Here is a 21,550-nt window from a genome sequence, read left to right as displayed (position 1 = left end):
AATAATTAATCGGAATCAGAACTGAAATAGTGATCGGGAATCAGAATTGAATCAGGAATCGGAAATCGGAATTAAAACAGGAATCGGGAATCGGAATTGAAAAAGGAATTCAGAATCGGAACTGAAACTGGATTCCGAAACCGGAACTGAAAAAGGAATTCGAACCCGGAACTGAAAAAGGAATCTGGACCTAGAACTGAAGCATAAATCTGGAACTGTAACTGAAAAAGGAATCGGGAACCGGAACTGATCTATATATAATATATATGAAATTGAATTTCTGTGTGTGTGTCTCGTATAGGCTCCTAAACCACAGAACAGATTACGATGGAATTTTCAGGATTTTTGTATGCATGTCCGGGAAGATTACTGTGAAAAAAAACGGGAAAAATAATAATATTTGTAATTACGATTTTACTGACGCGAAAGTAAAGCTATCCCGCCTTCAACGCATCACGCCGCGAGTGTGACAATAATTGCGCCACGCCTACCTCGCACTCGAATGTACATACTGACTTATCAGGGCCTGTACCACAAACACATAGCGGATGGCCCACGTCAACAAATATATTTATACGTGTATATAAAATTGAATGTTTGTGGAACGGGAACGAGGACGGGAACGGGAATTGCACGCGCTATTGTGGCATTGCAACGCATGCCGGGTTCAGCTAGTATATATATATATATATATATATATATATATATATATATATATATATATATATATATATATATATATATAATAATGATCAATAATACATCTTGGCATTCTAAAATTTGTTTTTTGAAATTTCCATAATGGTTGACGCGCCACCACAAACATACAAACATCGCGTCCGTTTTTATATACATAAATTATTCAATTTAATTTGATTATTTATTTTACATAACAGAAACTTTATGTATTTACATATGTACAAATGTACATTCGAATACCATATCATTACATATTTCAGAATGAAAAATAAAAATGATGAATATGAATAGCTAAATTGCTTTTTAATTGAGTAGGTAGAGAACACCATCTGCGAATTGAGAATCAATTTCAACGAGTCCAGTATATCAGTTGCGAACGAATTTCCAGTGTGGGTGGACCTATTACTAGCACGCAGAACAAACTACTGAATACTACGTAATAAATAAAATTTATATTTATTTTATTGCACGTATGTATTTGTTATAAAAGTATATTATTATAATTACTTTTATATTATTGTAATTATTTTGTATGGTGTAAAAGCACAAAAGTATTATATTAAATATGCAAATTAAATAAGACTTAAAAAGAAAAACTGGTTATAAGAATTCAGCTCATCGATAAATCGTTCCCCATGTCTAAGGAATGCGATCATCGTGAGGTGGAAACGCGATGGAAGTGCTGATGATGGTCGCATTAGTGATAGTCTTCGAGCACCACTAGCGGATCCAGAAAATGGTCAAGGAGGTGGCCATTTTGAAATTGATATTGGCCTTAATATATAGACAGATAGAATTACATATTATTGGTTATAATATATGCAAATTAAAAGTATTCATTGTGTCTTCATTAAAGCTTGATTTTGAATCATCTATTATTTCATCCAGCATTGAAATGAAAGTACTTAATCCTCTGGCAAATTGCACGGATTTTTAAATGCTTTTTATTATTACTAAATTATGTTCACAATACATCTTATGTATATCTATTTTAATAGCTACCGATCTACTGATCATTTTCTATTTTACAATTTTAATTTAATTTAGTTATTAATCATAGTATTATATTATTCGAATGTTAATGTACAGCATAATAAGAAAAAGTGCTCAAAAACTACAATTTTTGTAACTGCACGGATGATTTTCCGGATATTGACTGTTTTGCGGCAATCATTGGGATATCGAGATTTACATCTAATTATTTTGCTAATTTAGAAGTCTCTTCCCTAGTAGTTCGGAATTCAGCAACTGCATTATCTCTGTTTAAATTCTATATTACCTTTAATGATATTACCCGCCGAAAATAGATTCAATGTTGTTTTTTGCAATGAATTGCTTAATACGATTGTTTTAGTAATGATATATATGTATGTTATGAATAAGAAGTGATACCAAAAATTCAGTCTTCGTGATACAATTAATAAGAACATGAGCTTTTGTAGATGATAAACTATCCTTCCAGGTTTCAATATTTTCTAATGTCTAATGTTCAGTGAATGCCACACAATTTTCATAATTTTCTGTGTAAATTATTTTTTTATGCGAAATTTCTATTCATCGATGCGTTGATAAAAGAAATGACTTATTTTATTATAACAAAAGAATTTCGTGTACACTGCAAGCCTAGAAATTTAAAAAAAAAATGGGAATCCAAATATTCACACGATATTGAATTTATACAACAGCTGTTTACGACTTTCGACCGATTGATTGCTTACAAAGTTGTATTGAGACAGACTGAAGAGTTTCATTTTTACTAACCTCTTCTTATTTGTCAGAAATTTTTTTGTTGTTTTCCAAGTAAAATCTACCAACAGTGACTCATATTACAAATAACTCTTCTTTTATGAGAATTTTAACAGCATGAATGGTTACTTTCAACTTGGGGGACTCGGAATTAAAATATATTTGTATAAATATATTGTGAATAATATATTTAAAAATTTAAATATAAAACTATATATGAAATTGAACTCCTCCAAGGTGGGTGCCATTTCATCTCACATATCTCAATTTAATTCATTTCATCTTTCCAGTTTACCATTGCCTAATGATGCTATGTAATTTTTACTTTATCTATGTACGTAGCAACAATAGATGAAGTTTTGTGATCATGCGAAAATTTGAACTCGAGATTTTGACTGATTCGAACTCAGAATCGATCACTGATCACGTTTTCATGATCTAGAAAATATGTGTGTGTGTGTGTCTATGGATTTTTGGGGATTTTTCGAACAACGTTAGTCCTATCGAACTGAAACTTAGTATCGGTTACTGAAATTCTTATCGACACGACGCAAATTTTTTTATTAAAAAACATAATAATTCATAATTGTTGCTCGTTACCTTTTATTCGAAAGTAATATTGTAATTAGTCAGAATCATAATATATATAAAATATTTTATGAAAAATAAATACCTAGTGTTAATTGCTTGATAAAAATACATGTTGTTTTTTTAGTTTATCTCGTAAATATGTATACACAATGTTATCTTCATTGGCCATTTTATTTTTTGTAGATAATGGACTTCTCTTGGTGGAACTTGGTTCCAGTGGTGATTGCCCTTGTCATATTATTTTATGCATATGCAGTTTGGGAAGCTGGATATTTTAAACGGCGTGGAATTAAAAATCTTCCATATGACTATCCAATTTTTGGAAATATGTACAAGGCTTTTGTAGGTAAAGAACACTTTATGGATGCCACACAGAGAGTGTATAATGGCTTTCCAAATGAAAAGTAAGCTTTAGTAACAGTATTTTACTCATGAAAATTGTCATAAGTACGAGTATATTACAATACAATTAATGTAATACCAAATTGATAGGTATATAGGATTCATGCAAGTTAATAGACCCCTCATCTTGATAAAAGACTTAGAAACTATAAAGCAGACAGCTATAAAGGATTTCGATAATTTTCTTGATCATGCCGTTGTTGTAGATGAACATGCTGATCCATTATTTGGGAAAAATTTGTTTTCTCTGACAGGTATTTTTCATACAGTATTTTTTTTACATATTTGGGTGTGCATGTTATTCTTAAAATTTAATTTAAAATTATCCATATATAGGTGAAAAATGGAGAGATATGCGAGCTACGCTAAGTCCCGCGTTTACTAGTTCCAAAATGAGGAGCATGTTTGTATTGGTAGATGAAACTGGAAAGCAATTGACCAATTTTTACTTGAAAAAGATGAAAGAACCAGATCATGAAGGTATTTAAATCGATGCGGTGCAAACGATCGAAAAGCGCCAGACAGACTGAACCACAGATTAACGACACGTGTACCTTATGCGTGCGCACTGCTCGCACTTACACTATGCGAAATCTACCCTCGACATACCTACTCTGTATACGTTCTGTGCTTCTGATACTTTTAAGTTCCGAATTTTTCCTTATTAAACTATTAAAAACTCGCCAGAAAGATCCAACTCAATTTTAATAATTGCATCTGTGTACATCAAAAGGTTACTCGTCATCTGATGTGCAATTTTTCATTCGTGAAGTCGAGAATTGCTTTTAAAGCAACTATCCAGTTAATCTGTGGTTCAATCTGTCTGGCGCTTTTCGATCGTTTGCACCAAACCCATTTAAATATGTATCTATGTACATATGTATATAGACAGAGGCGGTTCGTGACTTTAAAAACAGGTGGGGCTTGGGGAGGTTAACCCCCCCCCCCCCCACATATATATTTTTCTTCCAAAAAAATGAACTTAATATATTTTATGCAGAGAAAACGACTTTTTTTTAACAAATTATCGACTTCGTTTATTTTGTGTTCTGAAAAAGCAAAAATGTGATAAATAAAAAATATTTAATGATAAAATTGTCATATTGTGATTGACAATTTAAGCATACCTTTCAAAACATAGTCGTGTGTTTTTCGAATCGTATAGAGAATATAGCAACAGGAGCTGGCATATTCTGCCCCAAAAATACCTTAACGCAGCCAATTGAAAGCGACCTTCTATATAAGGTAATACCTTCTATGTAAGGTTATTCTCTGCTTCGACTGACTACCTACACTCTACATACACACAGTACCATTCGTAAGTGCCAGATTAGCAGGTAAACTGAAGCTGACGACCACGGGACCACATCAGATAAACAACTGCCCTGAACTGTATTACCAACCGGTTCTGCTCACCACGTGATGAGCGGGATAAACAAACTTGTTGACTCAAGTTAATTTTCTTTTTTGGTTATGAGAAATGTGTGCAGGGCCCTGGTTGTCCTTAAAAACGAGCCGCCACTGTATATATAATAGATAATACGATGGTGTTTTCGCAATTACATATATGAATAGCATATATTATAATTCATAATATTTGTAGAGAGGGGTCTAATCGAAGTTGAAATGAAAGATGCCTTTACAAGATACACAAATGACATCATCGCATCTACCGCTTTTGGACTGACCGTAAATTCATTAGATGACAGAGATAATGAGTTTTACAGAATGGGAAAGAAGTCATCGGACTTCTCCGGAGTTCAACTAATAAAATTCTTTATGTATTCTGCATTCCCAAAATTTATGAGGGTATAAAACGTTTACATGATTTATTATTTTTGACGAGTTGTCATTTAATTTCCTTATTTATGTTAGATTACAGGAATCAAGCTCTTTGGAGAGGATGTGAAAAATTTCTTCTACAGTTTAGTACGTGATACCATGAAGAATAGAGAAAAAAATGGAATTGTCAGGCCTGACATGATCCAATTGTTAATGGAAGCTTGGAAAGGATCATTAAAATATGAAGCTTCACAAAATGAAGGCAATGATGCAGGGTTTGCAACCGTCGAAGAATCGACTACTGGAAAACAAATCGTCAAGAGGAGTGAGTACATATATTATTTATGTTTACCTGAAACGTAAATTTTGCATACAATTTGAAACATAAAAGATATTTTTTAAATATTCATGTACATATGTATGTATTAAATATTATTCAATTGATTTTATAGAGTGGGAAGAGATTGATATTATCGCACAAGCAGTTTTGTTTTTTATTGCCGGATTTGAAACGTCTTCTACGCTACTCTGCTTTGTAGCTCACGAACTTACTGTTAATCCTGATGTTCAAAAGAAACTTCAAGATGAAATCGACGAGTCGATCGCTGAAAAGGGAGACAAATTGGACTATAACGATCTAATGAAAATGAAATATTTGGACATGGTGGTTTCTGGTACAATAATGGTTTATGTATAACCACTTCATTGCCATAAAGGTCTGACCGCACTATACGGCCGTCGACTGCTGCAGCACGACACAATAAGGCAAAGTTGATACTAAAAGCAACTCTGTCGCGTGACGCGTAGTGTGTTATATCTCATACAGTTTCAAACAAACAATATTTGGCCGCACGCTGCCATTCGTATCGCAGACGCATAGTGCGGTCAGACCTTAAGCGCGCTCCTTCGTATTTACGGCCATGGCTCGAAATTAATTTTGATTTCTTCACAGTGACATCTAAAAATATCTTGTGATACCAATGCAATTGAAAAAAGTCAATATTTTTCGTTAGTTTGTCAAGGGTTGGCACTAAACACATAATAAAATAATTTAATCGGTTTCTACAAACGCGTGGCAATTAAGTGGTTACACATAGATATCTATAAATTTTATGATATATATACATATATACTTTTTTTTTTAATAGAGACATTAAGATTGTGGCCACCAGCTATTGCTACAGATAGAAAGTGTATTCGACCTTACAAGCTTCCTTCTCCTGATGGACAGACAGAAGGATATACCGTAGGAATAAGGACATTTTTAAAGAGAATCACCTTTAGATTGACATTTGAAAAAAATACTATTTATTCTTTTTGTCTTAGATGCAACCCGGAGAAGGAATTTGGATTCCAATATATGCAATTCACCATGATCCTCAATATTTCCCTGAACCAAAGAAATTCGATCCTGAAAGGTTTTCCGATGAAAATAAATCAAATATAAACCCACTTTCATTCATTCCATTTGGTGTAGGTCCAAGAAACTGTATTGGTGAGTTTATAATTTATAAACTAATTCAAATTAAATGTTACATATTGAAAATTTTATTATTTTTATAATTAAAATTTCAGGTTCCCGATTTGCTTTAATGGAAACGAAAGCTGTTATTTTTCACCTGCTTGCGAAATTCGATCTTGTGATGACCGCAAAAACTCAAAATCCTATTAAAATTTCAAATAAAACATTTAATGTTCATGCTAGAGATGGTTTTTGGATTGGTCTGAAACCAAGAAATAATTAAATATTGTTAACCTCCATACATATGTATATTTAATACATGTTTCATATACATACTCGTACATACATACAAACGAGTAGCGTGCCGTGAAAATCTGCCCGTTTTTCTCGCCCAGCCTTACTTACGTGTGCACAAACAGGATAGAAAGGGACTAGGCGACAATTGGACTCGGTATGACGTCACCTAATCCCTTTGTATCCTAATCGCGCACTCATCAGTAAGGCTGTGCGTCAAAAACAAGGAGATTTTCACGGCACACCACATACTACACGGCACGCCACATACACATGCTACATACATACATACATAGAAAGAAAGTGTCAATTATTTTATTTACGTATTAGATTAATATATTTTATAATTTTTCATAATATGAAAATATTTTTAATTTAAACAACTCGTTTTATTTAAATAATGGTTGAATTCTATTTAATTTTTATTGGCTCCGTGGCACAGGAAAATCTGCTTTAAATTTCATTTCAATGATGTTTGAATAAAATTTTCTTCAATAAAAAAGTATTTGTATGTATTTCGAAAAATATGACCTCAGAAAGAAAATAAACGATAAAATACAGAGTGAAGATAATAAAAAGCTTTTAAAAATAGTATTAGTCTAACATATGTACTTTATGGAACGCAATCGAATTCAATTTTGTTATAGACGTACATATGTAAAACGATAATTAAACTAAATCTACATATAATATATACTCGTATGTATGTATATATGAAAATGTATGTCTGTTTGTCTGTCTGTCTGGCTCGTATAGGCTCCTAAACCACTCAACCGATTACAATGGAACTTTCAGGATTTGTTGTATGCATGTCCGGGAAGCTTACTGTGTAAAAAAACGGAAAAAAACCTATTAATAATAATATTCGTAATTATAATTTTACCGACGCGAAAGTTTGAAGCGCCATTGTGTAGTCAAGGAAATGTGTTCGTTGGTAACCAGGTTATCAGTTGGTTTATGACGACACGGCGTTGAAGAGACGTTAGTAGAGCTCCAACCATCATTTGAAACGGGAACGGGAACGGGAATTGCATGCCTTATTCTGGCATTGCAACGCATGCCGGGTTCAGCTAGTCATTAATAAAACTATACATATATATATGTAAAAAAATATTTGCCACCGAAATAAAACCAATCTAAAAACGTACAGGTTTATCTATATTGATACCAAATGTACTTATTTACAGTTCAGATAGCTGATACAGTTCAGATAGTTTCGTCTTAATCGCAAACAGCTTAGCTCGTTCGAACGGTGGTAAGTTCGTTTGAAAGACTAAGGGCCGGGCCGTACCGTGGAACTTTGTCGGTAGACAAGTTGCGCGACACGAAAAAATGTATGAAAATGTGTGCGACAAGCAAGTTGACGGGTGTGGCATGTCCCATCTACCTGCATGTATTGGTCTGGTCGCCCTCAACCAAGTCGCTCGCAAGTCGCACGGTGCGGCCCGGCCCTTAAGAGGGCTGGACACCAGCGCTTTGTCCATACAAACGTATTACACTTCTCCCTTCCTCAATTATGGCACTAGAGAAATTATTTTTTAATATGCTATGGATATCCACCATTGGCATGCATTTGTGCTTTTATTTTTTTGATTAGTTATTTTTTATAGGAGCTAGGAGCCGCCAAACATCTATAAAATCGCCTCTTTTTTACACCCACAAAAATAGTCCAGCGTGCTTATTTAACGGTCGATTTAAAAAAAAAATACGCACACAGTTGCATAGAAAATATCTTTCTCATACCGATGACGAATTTTTTTTAAAAATTAGTCCAGTTTCGGAGGAGAAAATTGGAGAATACGAAACCTCGATTTTGTCGATTTAAAATACGTATTATCTGGTCGAAGCGCAACTGTCGCATTCACTCAATATATATATATATATATATATATATATATATATATATATATATATATATATATATATATATATATATATATATATATATATATATATATATATATATATATATATATATATATATATATATATATATATATATTGATATATATTGTCGCATTCACTCAATATATATATCATTAAGGTTTCGGGTGTACAGCCCTCTTAATGAAGGTACTTATTGTTGACTTTGTATTAGTGTTATGCATTTATATATACCAGCATAGAGTTGAAAATCAAAGGTCTGTAGGCATATAGTACAACTGAAATGATCTCATCAGGTCACTGCGACACATATCCAGGAAAGTCATTAACGCATGGCACACGCTCGCCTCGTCAAAAGGTCGACACGTGTTTCTATACACGTGTCTTGGAAACAAAGGAAGAACTCACTGAACCCATAAAAACCACGAACTACGTCCAGGCGTATGAACCCATAAAACCACGCTCGCGAGTACCAAGAACAAAATATGTGCACACGACACACTTCAACCCAAAACGTTTATAAAGCAACGCAGCAACCTCCACCGGCAGAGTGATCCTCTAGAGTTCAACTAGATCACATCTCCGAAGAAACCTCTTCGTACATACAATAACCATTGTACCAAATTGAACAAAAATAAACGATCCTCTTTCAAACTACACAACACGTGTTTCGTTAGACCGGGATACGGTTAACACACCTTACCTGTCTTACACTGGTGACCCCCTCACCTGTCTTACACTGATGACCGCCGACTACTAAATTGGCGATCTTACAGGTCTTTTCAAGAAATGCTATTTCTATGAAGAAATTTCAAAACGTGAGCCCCGGTAAGAAATCCCGAAATATGTATAGTACAACAAACTTGATTGTGCTACAGAATATAAATGAAAGTCGCTGAATTTATTATGGTGTTGATTAATATTTTATATCGACGCAGACAGTTTTTTATTTGAATATATTTAAAAAAAATAGTTATTGCTAACTTATAGATATCGTATCAGTTGTAAGTGAGCTATAATCAGGAGTGGACGATACATTACATACATATATTTGTTTACCAGTGTACAAATATTTTTTTACAACACAGAGCGTAATAACAAATATTTTTTTATAACACAGAGCGTAATAAAATAATAGCGCCAAATTCGCCCAATTTTCTTAGTCTAGCTCATTTGTAGTTTTATTTGCTTCTACTTCAATCCTTTCATTTACATAAATATGGTGACGGGAAAAATGCACTAGAGATAGTTGCACTCTCGAGACATGCAAACATTCAAAGATGCTCAAGGAGAATTCCAATAGAATTCCACAAAAATAACTAACTAACGCAATACATAGAATTCCACAAAAAAGCGTCAATGTGTATTTATCCATGGGTGCTAAACTTTTCTTTGTGGAATTCTATTGCGTAACTTCTTTTTGAGCGCTTTTGAAAATTAGGGCTTCTCAAAACTGCGCTACTTTTCAGTGCAATTTAGTGCATCTTTCCGTGAACCCATAAATATATGGGTGTATTTTTTTAAATTTATTTTTACAATATACCGAATGTGGAACGCCCGAAAACGCAAATATCGGAAGGCAAAGATCGAAAATCGGAAGATCTTAAGTCTAAAGATAAAAAAAAGGGTGCATGGTAAACGGTACTATGTATATAATATATGTGAGTGGCATGCGGTGAAATTCGAAAATCTCTTTTTGTCATACAGCCTTGTTTAATGTGCGCGCGCAGAATACGGCAGGAAAATCCTGTTCCTCTTGTTCCTGTTGTATCCTGCTCGCGCAAATTAAGTGAGTATGTACGTGAGTAGGTACCGTTTACCATGCACCCTTTTTTTTATATTTCGATCTTTGCCTTCCGATATTTGCGTTTTCGGGCGTTTCACATTCGGGTCCGTGAGGTAGACCCATGTTTTTCATTCCAAATTGACCCTTTTTCGTTTCAAATTGACCCTTTTTTTATTAATTTCAAATTAAACCTTTTTCATTTCAAATTGACATTGAAAAGGGGTCAATTTTAAATGAAAAAGGTTTAATTTGAAATGAAAAAAGGTCAAATTCAAACGAAAAAAAGGTCAATATGGAATGAAAAACCTATATCATTACATATTTCAGAATGAAAAATAAAAATGATGAATATGAATAGCTAAATTGCTTTGTAATTGAGTAGTTAAAGAACACCATCTGCCAATCATCAATTTCAACGAGTCCAGTATATCAGTTGCGAACGAATCTCGAGTGTGGGTGGACCTACTACAAGCACGTAGACACAAACTACCAAATACAACGTAATAAATAAAATTTATATATTATTTATTGCACACATCTGTTATAAAAGTATATTATTATAATTACCATTATATTATTGTAATTATTTTGTATGGTGTAAAAGCACAAAAGTATTATGTATATGAACTATGCATATTAAATAAGATTTAAAAAAAACTGGTTATAAACAATTCAAATTCAAGCTCATCGGTAGATCCGTTCCACATGCCTAAGGAATGTGATCTTCGTGAGTTGGAAGCGCGATGGAAGTGCTGGTGATGGTCGCATTAGTGATAGTCTTCTCGCACAAAATTTAATTCATTTCATCTTTTAAGTCTATATCTGTTTTAATACCTAGTGATCTATTGATCATTTTCTATTTTACATTTTTTTTTTGTTAGTAATATATAGTTGTAGTATTAAATTATTTTAATGTTAACACAGATTACCCAAACGCAATCTGCTTTAGGTCATCAATTTTAGAGAGTCTTTAATTAATATTATGTATTAAATGTATTATGAGCATTTATAAGAATTGTAAATAGATTTTTGAGCTCTTTTTATTCCTATTATGCTGTACATTAACACTAGAATAATATAATACTATGATTACTAAACAAATTAAATTAAAATTGTAAAATAGAAAATGATCAGTAGATCAGTAGCTATTAAAATAGATATAAGATGTATTGTGAACATTTTATTGTGAATTTAGTAATAATAAAAAGCATTTAAAATTCAAAAAATCAAATTTTAATATTAGTGCATAGCATAATAGGAAAAAGAGCTCAAAACCCTTATTTACAACTAAAATATTTGCCGTGCTAAAAATTGGATAATAGTATGGTATTGTTTAAAATACGTATGTAAGTAGTTTGTTTACAATTTAGTACATGATTAGAATCAAAAAATAAAAGTAAATATTATCTGTGTACAATATTAAAGGGTATAACTATGTACTATAAAAAAATATAATTATTTCATATTTTTTTAATCATTTATTGATTGATAAAAAGCAATTTCGTAATTTTCAGATTATGTTTGTCACCTGGTGGGAGTTGTCTCTTTTGGGAATAGCAATCACTATTTCGTTTTGTGTATATGCGTTTTGGGAAGCTGGATATTACAAACGACGAGGAATTAAAAATTTACCATTTGATTTCCCCATTGTTGGAAATATGTTTAAGGCTTTGATAGCACGAGAGCATATGATGGACACTGCCAATAGAACATACACCGCTTTTCCTAATGAGAAGTATGATTGTTATTTTTTTTTATTATTTTCAATGATACAATTTTACAATTCTTGTAACGAAACGAAATCCATAGGTATGTGGGATTTAAGCAATTAAATAATCCTCTCATTATGATAAGAGATTTGGAAATCATCAAACAAACCACAATCAAGGACTTTGATCATTTCCTAGACCATTCTTTTGTTATCGATGAAAATGCTGATCCATTATTTGGTCTTAATTTATTTTCACTTAAAGGTAACTGATTCTTATTGAATATCATCATATACATACATATATAATATCTCTATTCTGTCTGTGTACGTTCGCCGTTCTATAATAGTCGTTTCGATTCGATATACTATGTACGTCACACCTAAACCACTGCCAACAAAATGTTCGAATATAATTACGAAAGAAAAAAGCTTATATATATATAGTGTTTGCTACTGATGTTTCTTCTAGGAAAATTATTCTCTGAGCATTTGGCGCCATCTATTGAAAATTTATTAAACTAATTTTTCTATTGGTGTTTTATATTCTTTATATGTAGGTAGGCAGGTAGTTTTTATTTAATAACTTATTATGCCAACACACATGCGATGATATTTTATCAGGTACAACCAGAGAGATGTAAAGCGGGCTCTTCACTCGCACCGTGCGCGGCCGTGAACACCGTGTGTGTGAGTCGAAATGTGTGTATGCGTTTCGCGCGTTCGAGTTCGTGCTTCGCAGTGTCCCCCGTATTTTGTTTCGCGACGAAGGGACACGTCACGACGACGAAGCAGCCTAAGAGAAGCAGTGAAGAGCCCTCATAATAAGAATAGAGGGGCCCTTACGAATAAATAATTGTTGTCAATTTTACGCGGTACGTCTCTATAAATACGCTACATCGCACGGAATACATTCGGATCAATTTAATGTATCAACAATTACTTGTAATGTATCCCATGTTGTTTATTGTGTGTTTTTGAATGTATTGTGCAATTTTTACCGATGCTTGCCCTTGCGAGTAATATAAACAGAGAAGTTTTTATCGGACACACGTCGAGCACCAAGCGTCAAATACGACTGATGCTAAAATTATTTAGATCTGTCCGTGGACAGAATGTCACTTGACAACAAAAGAACACCTAAAGCCACTTCTATTAATATTACATTTCTCTGGGTACAACACTAGTTTACATATGTGCATGATATAACATATATTTGGTACATAATATATAATTAAATTAAAGGTGATAAATGGAAGGATATGCGAGCTACACTGAGCCCTGCATTTACTAGCTCCAAAATGAGAACTATGTTTGTATTAATTGACGAAATCGGAAAAAAGATGACCAAATTTTATTTAGAAAAGATGAAATCTCTAGAATGTAAAGGTACAGCAATGAAGTGTCTTCAAATTTAATCATTTTATCTTTATATTATATTTTTTTATTTACTTATATTATACCTATATTTGAAGAAAGAGGCTTGATCGAAGTGGAAATGAAAGATGCATTTTCGAGATACACCAACGATGTTATCGCATCAACAGCTTTTGGACTTGATGTCAATTCGCTAGATAGTCGAGATAACGAATTCTACCAAATGGGAAAGAAGTCTAGTGACTTTTCAGGATTAACGCAATTTAAATTCTTTTTGTGCTCTGCATTTCCCCTATTCTCAAAAGTAAGACAAACTTACTCCATTTTTTTAAAAACAATAAATATTTTTTTGGGTATTATGTATGTATATCCTGTTAAGAAATTTACATCAAATTGATTTTGTACCATTAAATATATTACAGTTTGATATAAATTTTTATTTACTTTTCTAGTATACAGGAATAACTGTGTTTCATCAAAGTGTGCGAGACTTTTTCAGTAGTATTGTATCCAATACTATGAAACATAGAGAAATAAGCGGAATCATCAGACCTGATATGATTCAACTGCTTATGGAAGCAAAAAAAGGATCACTTAAATATGAAGCTTCGCACAATGAAAGAAATGACGCTGGATTTGCAACTGTTGAGGAATCAAGCGTGGGGAAACGAACCGTTAAAAGACGTTAGTTTTACTAGTCAACAGCTAATTGCACTAATGGTAATTGTTGTAATTTTAGTCAACTCTAATTTTTGCTATTAAATTCTTATTACAGAATGGACTGATGCAGAAATTATAGCTCAAGCACTCCTGTTTTTCATCGCTGGGTTTGAAGGATCATCAACATTACTGTCGTGGGTAACTTACGAGCTTGCTGTTAATCCAGATGTCCAAAAGAAGCTTCAAAATGAAATTGATGAATTGATTGCTATTAAAGGAGATATCTTAGATTATAACGATTTAATGAAAATGAAATATATGGATATGGTGGTGTCAGGTATTTAAAATGACAATATTTACTTGCTATATATAATATAAGAAAAATATTGATATCTTCTATATTTTCACATGATACGATTTTGTTTACATAGAAACATTGAGAAGATGGCCACCTGCTGTTACTACGGATAGAAACTGCAATCGGGCATATACTCTACCGCCACCAAATGATTTATCTAAAGATGGTTACACTGTATGTACCAGTGGCGTGCCATAAAAATCTCCCCGTTTTTTTACTCACAGCCCTACTTACGTGTGCGCGAGCAGGATACACGGGGACTCGGTATGACGTCACCCTTTGAATCATGCTCGCACACATGTAAGGCTGTGCGACAAATACAAGGAGATTTTCACAGCACGCCACTGATATATACATATATATATAAAATCTGGTAAACGGATTATTGCGCAAATTGCGATGGCGCACACGATAATCGTTGTCGTAAAAATCGCGAATACGGAATATCTGGCAATCGAGTTCTCGTTAGTACAATATTTCGCGTGGGTAGTTTTTGGGTGCCAGATGTTCCGTGATCAAGATTTTAGTGACGTGCGCGGGATCGCTTTTTGTGGAATAATCACAAACCATAAAATCCTAGCTTGTGTATTAAGCTTTCAAATAATCAACATTTGAAATAAAATGTATTTTCAGATTCAACCAGGAGAAGGAATTTTCATTCCAATACATGCAATTCATCATGATCCTCAATATTATCCCGATCCAGAAAAATTTGACCCGGAAAGGTTTTCTGAGGAAAATAAATCAAATATCAATCCACTTTCATTCATTCCGTTTGGAGTTGGTCCCCGGAATTGCATCGGTAATTTGTCATTTCTATAAATCAATATTTGTATGTAAATATAGTGTAATACATAAAATTATAAATTGCAGGATCTCGATTTGCTTTAATGGAAGCCAAAGCCGCTCTTTTCCATCTTTTGGCTAAATTCGATTTTGTGATGACGGCAAAAACTCAAAAGCCCCTAAAAATTTCATTTAAAACATTCAATCTCCACGCTAAAGATGGAACCTGGCTTGGTTTGAAGCCAAGAAATAATTAATAATTTTCATATGTGATTTTAAAGATTTTTTTTTATATATGGATAATAAATAGAAAACGTATAATAATATCATATCATATAAATAATTTTAGTAGAATACCAATAAAATCCTGTTCGTATATTGGAGCATATTACATTATCAATATTATCATACGATCCGTATTGATGCTAAACTCGAATATCACATTTATTTTTGTTGGCTTTTTCTCATTTAAGCGATATAACGCTTATATTTCATAAACGCTGACAATAAGAAACGCTTATATCTCATAAACGAGAAGAAGTCAATAAAAATCATTTTCATATGCGAATTTAGTGAGTCAAACTTAATAATGATTGATTAGTAGGGATTGCAATACATGTGTACCCGGTATACTGGTTTGTGATGTGTTATACCGGTATAACGGTTCTTTCAATTACGATCGAAACTTTCGAATGGTACAAACTTTAAATAAATAATCATAATTGGTTAAAAACAAAACGTATAAAATACGAGCTGGTTGAACTCTAGAGGTCCACTCTGGTGTTGGGAGCTGGTGCGTCCTTTATATACGTTCTGGCTTGAAGCGTGCCGCGTGCAGGAGCTTTGTCTTCGTTTCCAGGACACGTGTGTTAGAGACACGTGTTGACTTGTTTTCAAGACATGTGTCTTCGGTACACGTGTGGTTTATAGCTATGGGGTCAGCGCCAGGACGTCGTTCGTTTGAGAATGTGATGTGTTCGTTGCCTGATGACATCACTGTTGGGTTTAGTTCGTTTTACGATCGAGCGATGAACTTGTGGCGGCTCGCTATACGACATGGTCAAGTTTGGTCACCTTCCTGCGAGTGGGGACCAACTCGGCTGTGTTCAGAGTAGCTACCTCACTCTGCCTTCAGCTATCATAAATAAAGCACGTGCATCAACATGCCAGTCGTCTCATTCGTTCATCCCCCATAAATGCTATCTTCTAGAATGGTCGAAGGGGACGTTGCCCTTGAGTTATGCATGTTTATACAGGATCGATGATGAGATCACTGGTTTTGATTCGTAATAGTACAAGTCGTGCTATATTCCTACACTAGGTTAACGTTTTTAGGAAAAGTAACTACTATAGTTATCTAATCCACGAAAAAAAATCATTTACCGGTAAATACCAGTATGCCGGTAGTAAGATAATACCGGTATACGGTAAATTGAAAGGTTCCGTGATTACTGGTCACAAAGTACTCGTCACAAAGTCACTAAAATCTCTATAACGGAACATTTGGCAGCCGAAAAGTCCACCATAATAATGATAACTATCATACTAACGAGAACTTGAGTGCCAAATATTGTGTATTCGCGATTTGCATGGCAAAAATTGTCTTTGTGACCACCGCAATGTGACAAATAGTCCAATTACCAAATTGAAATCTCTATTGATTAGTCTCCGCTCTGGTAAAAAAAAGTGATTTTTTGTTTCTCAGTGTACACTTTTACACTTTTCATAGTAGCAGTTGGTACAACTGTGATCCTGACAACTGTCAGATTGTTGTGTACGAGTAACAGTATATTGCTTTATTTTCAAAATCCGGATTTAAAAATATACATTGTACCAAAATGGTTAACGTAATGAAAGGCGTTCTTGTCGAATGGTGAGTAAAATAATGTCATCAATCTCTAATATTATTATTTTCATAACCTAAATTTTGTATCAAACATGGAATAAGCTAGTGATCAAAATTAAAACACTCTTTTACGAATCAAACTTTTTAATTACATTAAATCAATACAAGTAAAATACAGCTTAAGTGGTTTCAACTCTATTTATATTTCGATATAATCCAAATCTTCAGGTATGCCGAATTGTTTATTAAACATTCCTTCGTCAGCTGCTATTTTGAGTTTACACCAAGATTTGATAGAGTACAAATTTTCTGTCCATCTGTTGGCGGCATCTTTGACTTTCTAAAACATGGTTAAATTTGAAATAACAAATTTACAATACAAATTTATTAATTTTCATACAAACCAGACTATTGTTGCGAATTTTATCAATATGGGCCGGATCGCAATGCGAATAGCGAGATATCTCTTTTAGAAGCTTTTTATGGGTTTCTTGCAGTTCTGTTAGTTGTTGTATAGCCGCACTCCTCTCTTCCAAATCATCATGCTCTTTCTGAAGAAATGAATTTAATGTTTTTATTATAAGGCTATCATATATTTAATTATTATAGTAAAAATCGTGTATTTTGCCTTTGCGCTTTCTAATTCATCGTTCAGCGTTGCGAGTTTATTCTTGTTTTCATTCAAACTATTCATAATTGTTTCCAATTTTGCCTTCTTTTCAGACTTTGCTTTACTGAAATAATAAAAACAAATAAAACATTATCGAAATTTTGAATATATTTCTCATTGTCATAATGAATACCTGGGAAATGCCCAAAAATAAATTGACGTGCCAATCTTTTCTGAATCTACCATTCCATCGTCGACTAAACTTTGCAATACCTCTTTTACAGATTGTGCGACGATTCCCTTTTCTTTGGGTGCTATTTTTTCTAGTTCCTGTAATATTCATCATGCTTATAATTATAAGTACTTTTAGTAATGCTCTCTCGACTACGATATATTACCTTTAATTGAAAAAATTCCTTTTTCTCATAGAACAAATCTAAAAGTCTGTTCCGTTTTTCGTCAGCACTTACGCCTTTCCTCTTCGACATTATATTTAGATATTTTATTTTTCAGCGATCAAGCAATGAAGCAATTTCTCCTGCACTTGGACGAGACTCTCGCTCTAGGAAGAAAATTCATATTACAAGAACTCGACGAAACGCATTTGTTCATATCGGCCGATATAATTGAGACGCTACAGGCTCGAGTGGATGACCTTATGGATCAAATTAGTTTTCCAGTACACGAAAAAGGAGTGTAATCGAAACAAGATATATGTATATCAATATCATAATAAAAGGCTGTGAATGTAAACTTATTCAATGATGTATCATAATTCAACTACATGCATATGTATCTGTGTTGAAGATTTCAGAATACTTCTAAAAAAAAAAGAAGAACGAAAATTTGTGAATTTTCTATTATAGTGTATCGTTGAGTAATAAGCATGCTATTTAATCTCATTATTTTTTTCTTAAATAAATACATTGAATTTTTAAAGATAGTTTCATTTGAATTGGCATCCATAATGGTGAAATATGAAAATTATATTAGGTACAACTGTCAAATTAAAGTTTCAATTGCAAAGATCGAAAGTTGATCATGAACAATCGTTTGCGAAGTCAAACATAGAAAACTTTTGTAAAAATAGTACATATTGGACTCCTATACGATTCAACGTAAATAATACAGATATGTTTGTACATTTAAAAGTCAAATGATAATTTCCTTTGCGATAAATAATAGTTACCTGACACAGTCACCAAAAACAAAGTGTCAAATCGACAGATTCGCGCTACAGGGTCGCCATTTGCAATAGAATATGTTTGGTCTAAAATCAACTTTTGGAACAATACTTACGCAAAAATATAGAAACGTATGGGTAATACTAAATATGTTTGTCATGCTAGGTTTGTTGGCCTTATGACATTAATTATATCATAGAATTCAAAAATAAGCTTTCCATAACATGAGGGAGCATCTTTTGACATAGTTTGAGGATTCAGAGGAAGGATTTGACCAGGTCAGCAGGCCATGAACGAAAGATCCAGGCCCGCGCCTATCATATGTTCCAGAGGCGACTCTTGAATATTTGCAAAGTGTGGGGGCTGTAGAGATCAATCTGGCTGTAGAAGCTCGTTGACCTTACATGTGACCAAATTCAAACAAAAATAGTCTTCCCATGTACTATACTGGGAGGGCTGCAGGTCAGTGGCGTAACTACCACGCCCGCAGACCTCGCAATGCGGGGGGGGGGCGCCACGAAGCGGCGCGCCTTTTTCACAAATTTTTTAATTTGTTCCGTAATTTTTTTAAAAATTTCTCTCATTTTTTAACCTATTTGTACTATATGTGTATGTACATACATTAACATATTTTGAGTTTATCCTCATTGTGTAATTGATCTATGCCAATAGGGCTAGAAGACTACCGTCTTTTTCCATCTTTTGAACGTCAGTGCCACTTCAACCTATTAGCTGAGAATTCTCTTATTCTTGTATATATTTTTTCAATGTGTAAACAATAAAACAAAATTATATGATTAAAACCAATAAAATTTATAAATTTTTCGCTGTCACCATTAACAGGTGAGAAGTTTTTAAGGAAAATTTACCATCAGTTACTTTAAACAGATTGTGCACTGCTTTTGGTCGTCCAGATTAAACTATGAATGCACTTTGATATATACGTACATATACCGATACGTAAAAAGTATAAATATTAATTTGGAAAGTTATTTTGCTAATATTAATATATGGGGGGGGGGGCGCCAGATATTTTGCGGGGGGGCACCAGGAATTCACGCTAAGCCACTGCTGCAGGTCCATAGCCCATGTGGACGACAAAAATAATATAAATATGTACTATATAGAGAGGGGTATGCAGATCCTCAGCCTATGAGGACGAGCCGCCACTGATATGTATAAACGAGAGTCGAAAAAATTATACTTCTTAAAAAATACAAAACAAGACATCGTACTTTTTAAAATGCATTCATGTAGGTTGTCTTGTTGTATACTTGTGGATTGCTGTTGCAAATTACAACTTGAAACACACCCGATCGTTGTGTTTCAAGTTTTTTCGGGGAAATAGCGAGATAACAGGTATAGCTTCGGTTCGCATAGGGCTAGGTCTTTTATATTCTATTAGCTTTGCGACTGCCAGATGTATTTCTTCAAAGATGTTGAATATATGTTGGTCATCGAAAAAACAATGTCCTATATGTGGAATTGGGGGTAAAAACATTATATTTTCATGAACGAACAGAGTGCAGTAAAAACGGATTGGCAACGGGACGGTTGCCAAGAGCACAGAATCCAAGGGAGGCCTTACGCACCCTCGCCTATTTTTATTTTTTTTTATTAAATTATCAAAAACTATTTAAGATTGACCGCTGGTCAATCTTAAATAGTTTTTAAGTACATAATCTATATAATATTATAATATTCATAAAATATATAGTGGTACGTTGACCGTGTCCCACGGCCTATATAAACACGCGGTAGTGTTTGGGTGGAAAAGGATCTTTATGTACGGTGAAGTACATATATGTATATGTAGTTGATTCGACGGGGTGAACCATGGTCAAGCTCCCAAAGCTCACTGGCTATTTAGTTAATTGCTGATCCGCCAATTCATCTGTTTCAGTTGTACACGTGGTCGTGTGCAGTTGTCCTTGTCTAGGGTTGTTCTGGGTATGTTCCGCTTGAATAGAAGCGCATCCCAGAAGGGTGCGGGCATCTGTATGACGGGGGAGTATGCGAGTTTATTAACACCCAGTGGTGTTTTGGAACAAAGGGTTTCCAAATTTGTTTTCAATAATAATATTTTAAAAAAATATGTATATATACGTTTTTTTTCATCCAAAGCACTAATACATGACAGATCATAAAATTTTCAAGGTTTGTATAATTTTTAACAAAAATTGTATGAATTTTTAGATTAAATAACGAGTTTCAGGAAACTTTTGATTTTTAACAAAGGGTTTCCGGAAACCTATGGAAACCATTAGGGTGACACCACGGTAATTGGATTATTAGTCACATTGCGGTGGTCACAAAGACAAATTTTGCCAATAAAATCGCGAATACGCAATATTTGGCACTCAAGTTCTCTTTAG

At 33.6% G+C, this 21,550-nt stretch overlaps 4 protein-coding genes across 4 annotated transcripts in view; 2 read left to right on the top strand and 2 right to left on the bottom strand.

Moving 5' to 3' along the window:
• The window catches only part of LOC143916109 (uncharacterized), a 373,187-nt gene that overhangs the window by 285,887 nt on the left and 65,750 nt on the right, over nucleotides 1-21,550 (bottom strand). The window lies entirely within an intron of this gene.
• LOC143915938 (uncharacterized) lies at nucleotides 1,068-16,695 on the top strand. Its single transcript, XM_077436758.1, has 21 exons — nucleotides 1,068-1,135; nucleotides 3,220-3,440; nucleotides 3,529-3,692; nucleotides 3,775-3,918; nucleotides 5,042-5,247; nucleotides 5,314-5,545; nucleotides 5,673-5,894; nucleotides 6,369-6,466; nucleotides 6,547-6,715; nucleotides 6,796-6,963; nucleotides 11,029-11,146; nucleotides 11,330-11,384; nucleotides 12,161-12,381; nucleotides 12,456-12,619; nucleotides 13,600-13,737; nucleotides 13,836-14,035; nucleotides 14,184-14,415; nucleotides 14,507-14,728; nucleotides 14,823-14,923; nucleotides 15,383-15,551; nucleotides 15,623-16,695. Exons 2-21 carry the CDS (start codon nucleotides 3,223-3,225, stop codon nucleotides 15,790-15,792), a joined length of 3,411 nt encoding a protein of 1,136 aa, XP_077292884.1. The 5' UTR covers nucleotides 1,068-1,135; nucleotides 3,220-3,222; the 3' UTR covers nucleotides 15,793-16,695.
• On the top strand, nucleotides 17,269-18,927 carry Tfb5 (transcription factor B5). Its single transcript, XM_077437028.1, has 2 exons — nucleotides 17,269-17,408; nucleotides 18,505-18,927. Exons 1-2 carry the CDS (start codon nucleotides 17,374-17,376, stop codon nucleotides 18,689-18,691), a joined length of 222 nt encoding a protein of 73 aa, XP_077293154.1. The 5' UTR covers nucleotides 17,269-17,373; the 3' UTR covers nucleotides 18,692-18,927.
• Nucleotides 17,581-19,277, bottom strand: LOC143915551 (meiotic nuclear division protein 1 homolog). The gene is made up of 6 exons (XM_077436248.1): nucleotides 19,181-19,277; nucleotides 18,390-18,553; nucleotides 18,185-18,321; nucleotides 18,010-18,115; nucleotides 17,786-17,932; nucleotides 17,581-17,721 (listed from the first exon to the last, which is right to left on the bottom strand). The coding sequence occupies exons 2-6, from the start codon at nucleotides 18,477-18,479 to the stop codon at nucleotides 17,581-17,583; spliced, it is 621 nt and encodes a 206-aa protein (XP_077292374.1). The 5' UTR covers nucleotides 18,480-18,553; nucleotides 19,181-19,277.

This window comes from Arctopsyche grandis, chromosome 8, assembly GCF_051622035.1.
Source record: "Arctopsyche grandis isolate Sample6627 chromosome 8, ASM5162203v2, whole genome shotgun sequence".
In the NCBI taxonomy this organism is placed as follows: Eukaryota; Metazoa; Arthropoda; class Insecta; order Trichoptera; family Hydropsychidae; genus Arctopsyche; species Arctopsyche grandis.
This window is presented reverse-complemented; position numbering and strand designations above follow the sequence as displayed.

What these genes read in the sequence shown, in the direction of transcription:
- LOC143915551 (XM_077436248.1), bottom strand. Translation starts at nt 18,479, where the DNA reads ATGTCGAAGAGGAAAGGCGTAAGTGCTGACGAAAAACGGAACAGACTT. An exon ending in AGGAATTTTTTCAATTAAAG is followed by an intron (nt 18,322 to 18,389) that starts GTAATATATCGT and finishes TGAATATTACAG; the next exon opens with GAACTAGAAAAAATAGCACC. An exon ending in AAATTCGCAACAATAGTCTG is followed by an intron (nt 17,722 to 17,785) that starts GTTTGTATGAAA and finishes ACCATGTTTTAG; the next exon opens with AAAGTCAAAGATGCCGCCAA.
- Tfb5 (XM_077437028.1), top strand. Translation starts at nt 17,374, where the DNA reads ATGGTTAACGTAATGAAAGGCGTTCTTGTCGAATG. An exon ending in AAAGGCGTTCTTGTCGAATG is followed by an intron (nt 17,409 to 18,504) that starts GTGAGTAAAATA and finishes TTTATTTTTCAG; the next exon opens with CGATCAAGCAATGAAGCAAT.
- LOC143915938 (XM_077436758.1), top strand. Translation starts at nt 3,223, where the DNA reads ATGGACTTCTCTTGGTGGAACTTGGTTCCAGTGGTGATTGCCCTTGTC. An exon ending in GACAGACAGAAGGATATACC is followed by an intron (nt 6,467 to 6,546) that starts GTAGGAATAAGG and finishes TTTTTGTCTTAG; the next exon opens with ATGCAACCCGGAGAAGGAAT. An exon ending in CACAAACTACCAAATACAAC is followed by an intron (nt 11,147 to 11,329) that starts GTAATAAATAAA and finishes TTCAAATTCAAG; the next exon opens with CTCATCGGTAGATCCGTTCC.